The 13,232-nt window shown below is 42.3% G+C and overlaps 1 protein-coding gene across 1 annotated transcript in view; it reads right to left on the bottom strand.

Annotated features, from left to right (window-relative positions):
• The window catches only part of LOC309561334 (mitogen-activated protein kinase 12-like), a 50,471-nt gene extending 38,462 nt beyond the window's left edge, over window positions 1–12,009 (bottom strand). Inside the window, exons 1-3 of the mRNA XM_082265199.1 lie at window positions 11,729–12,009; window positions 2,883–3,012; window positions 1,031–1,089 (exon numbers count right to left, since the gene is read on the bottom strand). Coding sequence (XP_082121325.1) covers window positions 1,031–1,089; window positions 2,883–3,012; window positions 11,729–11,847 — 308 coding nt within the window. The 5' untranslated portion in view covers window positions 11,848–12,009. The remainder of the gene's footprint in view (window positions 1–1,030; window positions 1,090–2,882; window positions 3,013–11,728) is intronic.
• Between the last annotated feature and the right edge of the window lie 1,223 nt (window positions 12,010–13,232).

Raw genomic sequence — 13,232 nt, 5'->3', positions numbered from 1 at the left:
TACATTGGATAAGGACAACTCTCACTTGGCCTCACCAGGTTGCTTGTGGAAGCAGTCTCACTGATTAAACCATACTGCCACATGTATGGAAAGAGTTAAGTCTCCTTGCTCTTTCTCCAGCAATAGACTTGGTGATCTACATTATCTTTAGGATACTCTTTAGAATCCCCTTTACTGAAACCCGTCCACTGACTCTTCTAGCTGTATGGATGGCCCCTCTAAGGTCAGGCCCCTTGACACAGATCTGTACTCAATCTACTGCAGAATCAGATCCTTCAGTGTCTCCCCTCCTAGTCAGCTTTACAGGACCTCCGGGTTCAATTCTTCTCTAGGTCTTTAGGCCCACAGGTCGACTACCTGAGGCCACATGGCACCTCTACAGAGGAGGCAGCCGCCACCTCCCCCCAGGACTCCGCTCTACAGCTGAAAAACCCCGAGCACATGTGCTCCTGACATTTATACAGTATCCCAGCATGCACCGAGGCACTTTCCTCTGCCAAATCACCAGGGCTGTACCAAACACCTGTGTACTCATTTGTCAGGTTTCCTCCCCCTGTCCAAATATGCCTCCCTCTTGGACCAGTGTGAAACACCTTGCAGACAGACTGAGTTGCACCTGAGCACATTGACCAGATCCTGCTCTCTGGTAGGCAGAGAACAATATAGATTTACCTGCAATCCCTCTGGTAAGCAGAAAGGATTCAAAACTATCTCTCTAGCACCTACCTGGAGGGTACTACACTTGAATAAAAGGATATTACCGGTAAATCAATGATTCCATTGTATTTCCACCTCACAGTTCTCCAATGGTTCAATAAGCAATGCTGTGTATTAGCAAACAAAAAACAATATGGCTACAGACTCATTTCAATAACCCCTTGCTCACCCACCCTCCATCGCTATATATATATATATATATATATATATATATATATATATATATATATATATATAAAAGGGCCAACTCACTACAGTACATTAACCCATAAGCCCATGAAATATCATAATAGGCACCTGCCTACATACTTACAATGTCTGAAAAGATTCCAAGGAGTCATCAGCGCTGAAGACATTTAACAGAGAGATAACCTGTAAGAGAGCACTGAGAGCTCAGCTATCATTTGCATTAGGTCAAAATGGGCATTTTTAGGCTAATTTAAAGAAGAACTCTAGCCAAAACTAGGTTGACCAAATGCATTAAAGGGAAAACGAAAACATGAGAACTGTCACCATAACAGGAACAATGTAAACCTAGCAGAAGGTCTAAACAAGGCGTGTCAAATTCAATTTCAGCATGGCCACATCAGCAAAATGGTGGTCCGGTTGTATCTAGAGTACGCTACGTACAGACTGCAAGGTTCAGGAGTGTGTTATGTACAGAGTTCAGAGTTTTATGGGTTTGCTATGTACATAGTGCAGTCCTAGGGGTGCCCTATACACAGACTGCAAGATTTAGGGGTTTACAATGTACAGAGTGCATAGTTCAGGAATGCGTTACATACAGAGTGCAGAGTCCAGGAAAGTGTTATGTACAGAGTGCAGAGTCCAGGAAAATGTTATGTACAGTGCAGGGTTTAGGAGTGATTTATATACAGAGTGGAGAGTTCAGGAATGCGTTACGTACGGAATGTAGAGTTCAGGAGTGCATTATGTACAGAGAGCAGAGTTCAGAAGTGCGTTATGTACAGAGTGCAGTGTTCAGGAGTACACTACATACAAAGTGCAGAGTTCAGGAGTATGCTACGTACAGAGTGCAAGGTTCAGGGGAGTGCTGTGTACAGAGTGCAAGGTTTAAATGTGCACTATGCACAGCATGCAACTCCAACCCTGTGCTAACAAGTGACAGCAAGGAGAGAGAGCCGGAGGTGGTGGAATGGAGTTCCTCCATGTTCCCGTGGCAAAACTGAGTGCAAGGGCCACATTATAAGGCCTAGCGGGCTGCATTTGGCCTGCAGCCTTATGTTCGACCTATACGGTCTAAACCTTCCCTGCTGTTTCCAACCCTAGAATAAAATCTTTTGTCTTTAGATACATTTTAAGTGCTAGAGGGTGTTTTAGTGTAGGAAATATTTTTTTTTTTTAAAGAGACTTTATTTGTGCCACATTCTTAAATCTACCAGCATCGGGCAACAAGAACAATCTATCACCCCAAGATATGTGTACTAACACATGAAGAACATGCAACACATAGTTACATAGTTAGTGAGGTTGAAAAAAGACACCAGTCCATCCAGTTCAACCTATGATGAGTATGTTTTTGCATTTGCGGTTAATAGCACATTGTATACCCCTGTATGTTGTGATTGTTAAGGTGCCCATCTAATAGTTTTTTTGCAACTATTGATGTTCCCTGCCACTGCATGTGGAAGAGAATTCCACATCCTTACTGCTCTGACGGTAAAGAACCCTTTACGCAGTTTAAGGTTAAACTGCTTCTCTTCTAATTTTAGTGAATGGCCGCATGTCTTTTAAATTCCTTTTCCCTGAAAAGTTTGTTCCCTATGCTAGAGTCACCAGTTTGGTATTTGTACATTGATATAATTTCCTCTCTCAAGCGTTTCCTCTCCAGAGAGAATAAGTTCAATGCTTGTAGTCTTTCCTCATAGCTGAAGTCCCCCAATCCGTTTATTAGCTTTGTTTCCCTTCTCTGGACTCTCTCCAGCTCCAACACCCCAAGCAGTCTTCCAGTTCTAAGGTATGAATGAGCCTTATACCTAAATGATAAGACATTTTGGCAAGGTTGGTGTGCATAGAAAACTTTAATCATTGTTCATTTTCATCTTAAATTGTACACCAGAAACATAATAGTTGAAATTTGATTGGCTGTTCTCAGCAAGGCCTCCATTACTCACGTTATGTCTGGTCTAGGTATGTGGACTTACATTTTCATGGTTCATATGTTTTAGAAGGCGTAGCTCCCGGTAAGCTCTCTTGGCGTGAATCAGAGACTGGAATGGGCGCAGCAATTTCTTAATGGCAACACGTTCCTCGGACACGGAGTCCATAGCTGAGCTGTAGGAAGATACTGCATGTTATTATATTTACCACTTGCAACCAGCAGGGGATTGGATCAAGGCTATAACTCCAGTTTTTCTGAAGCCTGATTTACTGCTAAACTGTAAGCAGCTTGAATAGCCTCTGTTGTGTATGGACCTGAACAGCAGACTGAATGACACAAAAGAAGGAGACATTCTACTCCCTCTCCTCTAGCAGAGACAGGACCCCTCTAGATTTGAGTATGTAGAGGCAAGGGCTTTCTTGTCATTGGTGCTCCCGGTGATAATTTAAAATTTGTCAAAAAAAAAAACATTACAAAAAAACTTTCCTTTTTGTAAAAATAAACCTTCAAAATAAATTAACAAGTGCAGGCAAAACTTTTTATTTTGTTTTGAATGAATCAAGGAACAATTATGGACTTTGTCGGCAGTACCAGGACAGGCTTCTCCAGCTACCAGGATAAGATAAGGAACTACAACCCACTCCCCAACTGCTAGAGCATGACTTAGATGGGCATACTGTTCTCCCCCTCCCCCCCATGCTTCGACTGCCCATAGTTGGCATGGAGGTTGCAGTGTACATGAATGGCCATTCACTTGCTGTGTAGCAGCTTGGGGGTGGGTGGTTCACATCAGCAGTGTGTTTTTCCTGTGGGTAGTTGGGGTGAGGCTGGTGGAGCATGGGCATGTTGAAGCATGATGTGACAGCAATAGCTCTCAGAGCAGACAGAGAGCAAAAGGGAGGCCGTGGTCCACAGGTTGCATACCACTGATCTGGACAATGCATTTGGTAAGGCGCTGGGTGTGCGGCTTCCTACATATGATGGCACTGTACCAAGGGCGGCTGCCCCTCTGCTCCCTCTTGTCTCGGCCCTGTCTGTAAATACCCCTATCTAGGAGACTTACCCTTACTGCCTGTGATGGAAAAGAAGGGAAACTGATGAAAACACATTTTAGCAGAATGGTTAGAAGTTTGAACAATGTTTAAGAGCATGCGCCTTCTCTATTTGTACTGGTGATCATTAGGGATGATCGAATGGTTCGGGTCGACCATCGGTTCGACCCAAACATTGACTGTTCAAGGTTCGGCCGAATTTAGAACTTTGTGCTGAAAAAGTTTGGAATTCGGCAACCAGAACCGACCAAAATGCAATGGGACAGGAAATGGGCTTTAAAAGCCCATGATTGGACCAGAACCATTAGTAAAAGCCAATTGAGGGGGCAGGAGAATGCTAGGAATGTGATTGGAGTGACTAGGGGGTCCAGAGGCCAATCATTAGTGAATACGCCCCCCAGTATATAAGATAGCCCCGCCAAATTCATAGCATTTTAATACAGGGATGTGGAAGAGAGTGGAAGCAGTTCTGTTACTTCATTAGATAGACTTAGATAGATAAAAATTTGTCTGGTTCTGCAGGGATTTTTAAATCTATCTATGGCCAGGTTAAGTGAAGGGTGTTGTTGAGATTCTACTACATGGGGGGGGGGGGGGGGGGGGCAGGTCAATGACATCCTGCACTCCCAGTATGTCTTCATTCTTCTGGAGTACAGGGACTGCAAGAAGTGGATATTAGCTCAAATCCAGAAACACACACATGTTGCATTGAAAAGAAAAACTAATTTAATGCTGTATTAATAACTACTGACCCACATTAACATTTGTCTTTTTCTTTGCCTAGAGTTAGGTTTTTAAATACAAAATACCAAGTGGTTACCTGGCACTATATAAGTTTATTTACTGCTGAGTGGAAGGAAATTCTGTTTTAAAGTCGGTTGCGCAGGGATATATGTCCTCTAATGATTCACGGTAAACGTCAGCAGTTTTTCAACGTAATGACTGTTTAATTGCGGCCTAATTACCGGAAGCCTCTGCAGAATCACCATTCAGCCTTTGTTTAATGGGCCACGCTGTACGGCGGAGCCAGACAAATCATCTTCCATATAACTGAGCAGGCTATGTATGGAAGAGGCCAGGCATTGCACGAGCATGAAAAGCCTATCCACGTAATGTTATTTTCATGCTGCACTGAGCAGTCATCACCGCAGGTCGTTAGCTTCACTTATAATTACTCCCAATGTATTTATCTGTGTAAGTATGAGATTTGCCAGCTGCTTGCTCCCGGTAGTTTGGCAACGGAAGTACTCATGGTTTCTTCCATTCTCTTGGTGCTGGAAAGGGTTAAGGGACAGGAATTTTTTCATAACTTTCTATAGGAAAGAATAATTGTGACATCTTAGAAAGCATTTTCTATACATAATTGTGTCCAACTTTACACTTTCTACCTGTGACTAGCAATGAGCAAAAAAAAAAGAAAAATAATGTTTGGATACATTTTATTTTTTTTAGAGTGCAAAGAAAAAAAATACTAAAACCAGTAAACAGATGGCCAGTTTGTGTACATATTCCTGGCTCCGGTTAGAGCTGATCCTTTAAAGAAGAGGTATCGCTGCAACTAGAATATTCTTGTTAAATCCCCCAGGGGACCACATGCTTGTAGCAGTTGGTCCCATTCTAATCTGTGCTCTTCTTTTGCATTAAAGCACGCCTCTTTATGTCTGTTTGTGGCGGCTGTCAGCTCCACCCCAGGCTGAAGCCCAATTTATGGACATTTCCATGGGAGAGTTACAGCACAGCACTTAAGTCACAGCCTCTCTCTATTGTAAATGCAGCCTGCATTCACAAAAGTAAAGGAACAGTCAGCACTCTATGAATGGGAGAGAAAAGCCGCTCAGGTGAGGCTAAGTAGACCGGTGCTGGTCAGATCCGCCATCCAGAACTAGCACAAACCAAAGAAGTTGGAAATATGAAATCAAAGATGTCTTTTATTCCTCATAAACAAATCCATACAGACAGTGCATCAAGGGACATGCCAGGTTGACGCGTTTCACGATACAGATGATCGCTTACTCATATGTAGTTGGCTGCTAGTAAACATTCCCCTACACTCACAATAGGTATAGATCAGTCAGCACTGGTGGGGCTGTGTGATCAACCTGCCAGCTGCTAGTAAAGTTCCAAAGTACCGTGCAGTGGATGTTTACTAGCAGTTGTCAGATCAATCACACAGCCCCGCCAGAGCTGACTGTTCCTTTATTACTGTGAGGGCAGGGAAATATTTATTAGCAGCCAGCAATTACTGTTATCATTCCCTGTGTTGTGATCCATGGTGCCCCCCTCCCCCTTAACCCCACTGTGCCCAGTGCTTGTGCACCTGCTACCTGAGATGAAGATTGTCAATTAGCACTAGTTAGTTATCCATTTCCAGCAAAGCTGTGTGGTCAGACAGTGGTGGGGGAAGAGTGGCGCATTGTTGACCATGCTTACTCTGGATCCACTGCACCAATCAAAATGGGACAAGTGCATTTATCATTTAGGAGGGCAAGATAAAGAAAGTTTTGGATAAAACCAAAGGCCATAACAAAAAACAGAAGGAATTTACAAAAGAATATATAGAAGGTATACAGAAGAGCCTGAGGAATCCCACAATAGATACGTGGGTGTTGGTGGCTCCCTATACTTATAAAGTTATTTAGATATTTTATTACTGTCAGCAGCTATAATTACATTTTTAGCTTAAGTCTTGAAAAAAACACCCTGATAGTCCATTGGCTATACAATTTGATTGTCTGAATCCCCCAGAGGCAATTTGCCAGCATGAGCTATGTGAATGCAAATGCAAATTCATGGAAACAAATCTGCATCATTCTGACTGAACGATAACAGGGCCATTAAAAGGGAATTACTTTCCCTGCGTTTGCTGATAATGGACGGTTTCCAGCATAGCTACCCATAAATCTTTTGTAGACTAGACTGCTCTCTGGTTTCCTGGGCTGAATCCATCATGGTTTATCTGAGACGAGGGATGAGTGAAAGGGAGTTTTAAACTGAGCAAAAATTTGGAGATTTGGGTGAATTTTAACATTTTGATAAAATACTCTACATTGGAGTCATTGGGCACTTGGAAATTAAGGTGGCTTACAAAGGTACAATAGGCATTAAAGGCTCCTCGGGGTTACAGAAGATCCTTTCAACTATCCTTGATCTTTTCTAGTGCCAGAAAATAGCAGAAAGAAAAAATAGATAATAAAAAAGATATAATAAAAGAATATAGCAACAGTTTACAAATACAAAGAGCATCGAATAAAACCCAAAATTTTATTTTACTGGAACCCCCCACAATCTAAACTTGCCATTTTGATTTGGTTTAATTTTTCCAAGTTCCAACCCACCTCTCTAAAGTTCCTGTCTGAGCAAGAATGATATCCCCTCTGCTCCTAAAGCCCTGTGGGATAACACATTACATATCTCAGGAGGCATCAGCTTTATTACAGCGGCCATTTAAGGGTGAACCAGAAAGAGACAGCAGGCTCCTGATGATGTAAAAAGCCAAGATGGCGGTGTGGGACCCAGTGTGCAGCATGGAGTGGCGGATCACAACAGATTAACAATGGATTCGCCCACTATGTGAGTATATTTTATGAAAATAGCCCAGCTGTAAAGGTAAGAGGAGATGCAAAAAAAGCACCTCCTTAATACACAAAAAAAATTCTAGCAATTTTCAAATTTTCACCTTGGTGAGAAAAATTCAGAGTTTGCGCTTTAGTAATATTTTGTGGCAAAAAAAAAACAATTGCAAAAATCTCTTTTCTTTTAGAGACTGAGGGGGGTTATTTATGACAAACTTATTTACTCATCAACCCGGAAGCAAGAAAAAAGTTCTGATTCAATGGGGTAACAAGAGACTAAAGGCTCAACTAGATGTCCAGAGTAACTTAACTCTTCAACAGTGGACAGCAAGTTCAGCCAATTGCCAGGATTATTTACTTTTAACTACTACCCCTTTCACCCCCTGTTTGACTATTAAAACAGCGAACTCATCTTGCACCAATTATTTTATTGTTCAACTAGATGTAGGAAATTCTATCACTTAAAATCATAATACTCTAAGTAGTTGTAGTTTTGGCAAGATAATCCTTATTTCTATCAGTCCCACAGGCGGCACCCGACCCCCTGGCAACTAACTATGTTGGGATATTTTTGGCCACTAACAATGATGTTCCCCAAGATTGGTGGTATCTGCCTGTGTTTACTCCTACTATTTGCACATGAATAAACTTACATGGAAGGACTATTTTTTTTTTAACTCAGATAAAATATTAAAAAAACAAAACAAAAACCTTCTGGATGGTAGAGCGTCTTCCTCTTAGCCATTTTTTTTTATTTTTTTATACAGTGCCTGCTATGCATGTGCAGAATGCACACCAACTTATTCTGTAAATCCTGAGAATGGTACAACGGTATATTTAATAGATCAAAAGGGACCAAATATGTGAAGCTAATTGTTAGGGTTTATACACTTAGGGTAAAATTTAGGTTAATAAATATGCAAGCTTTTGGGACCAGTTAGGTTAACATACCTGCACATTATCACATACTTACATTTTACTGCATCCGCCATGAGCAGAATGACATCCGCATTCCCCCTCGTTGCCCCTTCCCTGCCATCTTCTCACAGTCATCTTCTGAGTACAGCAGCCATCTTGCTCCTTCCTCCCCTGTCTCTCTTCGGGGGAGCCCCCACCTAGAACTTGTTAGTCGGCTTCGGCTGACTATGAGGAGAGGGGTCTGTCAGGCATTTTGGCAGGGTGGACCATGTTGAGTCCTGTCCCTGTCAGGAGTCTTGCACCCCAGGGGGTCAAGGTAGAGTCCTATTTCCCTGGGCAGTAGACTAGAGACACAACCTTTTTTGCACTTTTTTTGTGTGTGTTTTTCACATGCACTTTTTTTGTACACTTACTGTAGGTATTTTGTTTTTGCGCACATCTGCTGGTTGAAAAAACAAAAACAAAAAACAATTGGGCAGCTTCAGATGGTGTAACTCCTACATGTACGCACTGGTCTGTTATATGGTCCTGGCACCCAACTCCATTCCAGGCATCTTACGGAAGCATTCAGGGTGTATTTTGCACTTTGCATACCCTGCGGGAACTGTACACAAAGTACATGGCATCACACTGTTTACTTTTTTTTTTTATAACTTTATTGAAATGTCATTACAACATTTATTTCACCTTTACGCATTGCAACAGGGTAGTGTGTTGCAACACTGCAGTAAGTTGAAGAAAAAAAAAGGAGCGTATGTCCTTTTTTTCAGCGCACATCACCCCAATGCCATGGTGTGAATTGAATACACAAGACACAAGGCTTTGATACTGTTGACCACCCACTCCTTCTCAAACTCCACTCCCTTAGCCTCTAAGATTCTGCACTATCCTGGTTCTCCTCCTACCTATCACATTGCTTCTTCAGTGTTACCTACAACTCTGCCTCCTCCTCTCCTTTTCCTGTTTTTGTAGGGGTCCCCCAAGGCTCTGTTCTTGGGACCCCTTCTCTTCTCTATTTACACTTCTTCCCTTGGTCACTTGATAACCTCTCAAGGCTTCCAATACCATCTCTACGCCAATGACACCCAAATCTATCTCTCTACTCCTTACCTCACTCCTTCAGCCTCCTCTCGCATTACTAACTTATTAACTGACATAGTAGCATGGATGTCGCACCAGTTCCTTAAAATGAATCTCTCTAAAACCAATTTGATAATATCCCCCCCCCCCCCGTCTGTCCGTCCGTCCGTGCCCCCTCTCCATGACATTTCCATCAAGATCAATAATGCAACCATCAATCCCTCTCCTCATGCCAGGGTACTAGGTGTAATTCTAGACTCTGACCTGTAATTTCAGCCCAAAATCCAATTGTTGCCAAAAGCTTGTGGACTTCACCTTCCTAACATCTGTAAAATTCGCCCCTTTTTAACTAATGAAACCACCAAGCTCCTCATTCACTCCCTTGTTATCTCTCACCTTGACTATTGCAACTCCCTTCTCATAGGTCTGCCTCTCCATAGGCTATCCCCTCTTCAGTCTATCATGAATGTTGCAGCAAGACTCATCTACCTTACCAACCTCTCAGTGTCTGCCATCCCTCTCCGCCAATCCCTAGACTGGCTTCCGATCGCCCAGAGAATTAAATTCAAAATACTAACAACATAAAAAAAGCTATTCAGAACTCTGCCCTGAACTACATCACCAATCTTCTCTCCAAATATCACCCAAACCATCCTCTCTGCTCCTCCCAAGATCCCCTGCTCCCAAATGTTCTTGTCTTCTCCTCTGATGTTTATCTCCAGGACTTCTCCTCCTCTGGAACTTTCTACCTCAATCTTTTCGGCTATCTCCTACTCTGGCTGCCTTTAGGCTATCCAAGAAAACTCATTACTTCAGGGAAGCCTATCAGGCCTCCAACTAATGTTTTATTACTTCCATCAGCTCATCCCCCACAGTTACAACCTGTTGTACCACTTGCCCCACCCTATTAGATTGTAAGCTCCTATGAGAATGGTCCTTTTAACCCTCTTGTATTTTATTATATTGTAACTGTTCTGTTTCCCTTTGATATTGTAAAGTACTGTGTAAACTGTTGGTGCTATATAAATCCTGTATAATAATAATAATAATAATAATAGTTTATTCAGTGGGCTGAGTTGTCAAGGCTGCCCAGCACAATGTGTCTTGGTGTGAACGGGACCTAATAATAACCACGTGGACATTACTTCCATCACACATACCAGGTACAGAGCACAGAATATACATAATAAATGTATTAATGGAAGACATCACTGACAATGTAAATAGTGCTGTTAGGGCAATCTGCAAATAAAGGTTACTATTTAATCATTTTTAGGTAGTTGTCTATTAAAAAGGTAACTTTGGGTGGGTAGCTCTGAGTCAGGTATACTTTTAAAGCTGGCCATAGATGGGGAGAATTTCAAACGAAAGGAAAAGGAGGTTCTAAGAAAGTTTGCTTATTTTTCTAATTATTAGTGGGGTCAAATCGAAGTTTGTTTTTACCGTATTTTCCGGCGTATAAGACGAGTAGACGACCCCCCTAATTTTCATCTACCAGTAATACTTATACTTAGGTTACCTTGGAGATACTATACTCGGCGTATAAGATGACCCCCCATTTTTGGGGGATTTTTTTTGAGGTTCAAAAGTAGTCTTATACGCCAGAAAATACAGTACTTCTTTTTGTTTTTTTTTCCAAAAAAAGGTTTTATTGAATAGTCAAGAGAAAAAGACATACAGCTATATAAACAGTATGCAAGTCAAACAATGGTTTACTTGTTTTCACTTGTTTTTACTCTAGTGATGGAAAAATTCGAAGCAGCAAGATGGAAAATGCCATTTCTAACACCGTATGTGGTTTTTGTTCCATAAAGTAAATTCATTTCAAAATCAAATGTTAAAAGCAAATTAAACATTTTGAACGACAAACATGTTCTGGGAATGTTTTGAAAATGTTTGTACAAATTTTCCTAAGACTTTTTCTAAGAATTTTCAATTGAAATTCTATTCATCTATGGCAGATTTAGTCCCAGTCTAACATTATTACAAGTTTGACTGGTCTTCTGAAGGAAAGGTTTCATAAGACATACAAATGGATTACCATTGTTGACCTCCTTCTGAAATTGCAAATCAAAAAGCTTCAATGCTTCCCAAGCCACTGACCTGCGAGTATGCAAGTCAAGAGTTCTGCCTTTATCAGCTATAGCTCGTAACAGGTCAGAGGCGGAAGCCAACAATGGTACCCTCTGTATTTCTCCCAATACACATTTCCTTAAAGATCTGAAAAATGTATGAGCTGACCCAAATCATCGGTACTGAGGACTTACCAGACGGTCCCATAGGCTCCAGAACCGACGGCTCTCAGCTCTTTGTAGTGCGTAGGGACATCCCATTTTGTTTTATTGATCTCCTGAGTGTAGAATCCTTTCCTGTGTGCTGATTCCATGATGTGTATATTCTCACTGAGGTTTTATCTCAGCAGCTCTAGGAAGGTGAATCTTATCTTATCCCCAGGGAAAGGGACCCCGCCCACTTCAGGTATGCCATGTAAACAGCCGCACTTCCTCCGGTTTGTATATGAAAGGTCGAACAGATGGAATTTACTGCTGCAGGGACTGTAGGGGCCATTACAGGTAGAGCTATGAAAGACTTGTCATGACACATCCAAGAATTGATAAAGGCCTGAAAATGAAACTAAAACCTGCCACGGTCTCACTCACTCTACGGACTTTTGCTCTTGTTGAGCATTACAAAATCCCACATGAATTTAATGGATTCCTTCCATGAATTTAATGCATTCCTTCCATGTGTTGCTTCTGGTTAGGGAGTCTTTAAACAAGACCTTTAAGATGAGATAGTGAGTCCAAATTCATGAAAGAAAAGATGCATTTATTCACTGCAGTGGAGAGATACAATACACAGAGGCTCAATTCATGTGAGCTGAGCAAAAAAAGGAGTATATCGTCTAGCTAACAAGCATTGGGCTAACCAATTTATAGTAAAGGGAGTCCCAGAGCAAAAAAAATAAATAAAAAATAAGTGGAGGGATGGGCATGACAGGTTGGTATTAGGCAGACAGGGAAGGGTTACGTTTTTGGTCAGTACCATAGGTGTGCGCACAGGGTGTGCCAGGTGTGCCCAGGCACACCCTAATCACCCTGTGCAGCACAGATTCCCCCTACTGCCCTGGTTCCCCTCCCCTTTACCCCCACAGTTCTTCAGGCTTCCCTCTTCTCCTCTCCAGCCCGTTGTTGCTGTGGGGATGTTTTAGGATGAGTGGGTAAAGGGGTCGGTAAATATATAATTTGCCGGCCCCCTCCCTTTCTGAATGAACATCATGAGGGATCGGTAGTGTGTGTTTGAGCTTTGGTGTGCACACCCTAATGCATTAGGCTGCGCACACCTATGGTCAGTACAGTCGATGTCAGGACAAGGTAGGTGGGGTAAAGGGGCCAGTCGGGAGCAGGCACGAGGGGAGAAGCTTCCCACCTGCCCGCCCTGTAGTTATGGTTATTGTGGATGTCATGGCAGCCAGGCAGTGGTGGGTCTTCGGAGGAGGAGAGAATTCTTGATAATAAGAATGGTCGGGACCCATTGGTGGTATGGGGTTCTCGGGTACATTCCGGTTAACGAGGGGTTTAACTCGGAATATGTAAAATGGAGGTCACTGTGAATGAGGTTTGTCTCCGAGCCGGTGTGTTGCGGCTGGGGGCCGAAGTGGAAGCAAAGGTTTTCACAGTGAATAGTTTCTATGTTGTTGCCCTCAAAGACCACCAAGCTTCATTTCTCAGTTTCTGTTAGTGCCGGTTCACACTGATCCGACTTGGTCGC

This window comes from Pelophylax lessonae (genome assembly GCF_965119305.1).
Source record: "Pelophylax lessonae genome assembly, chromosome: 8".
NCBI lineage: Eukaryota > Metazoa > Chordata > Amphibia > Anura > Ranidae > Pelophylax > Pelophylax lessonae.
This window is presented reverse-complemented; position numbering and strand designations above follow the sequence as displayed.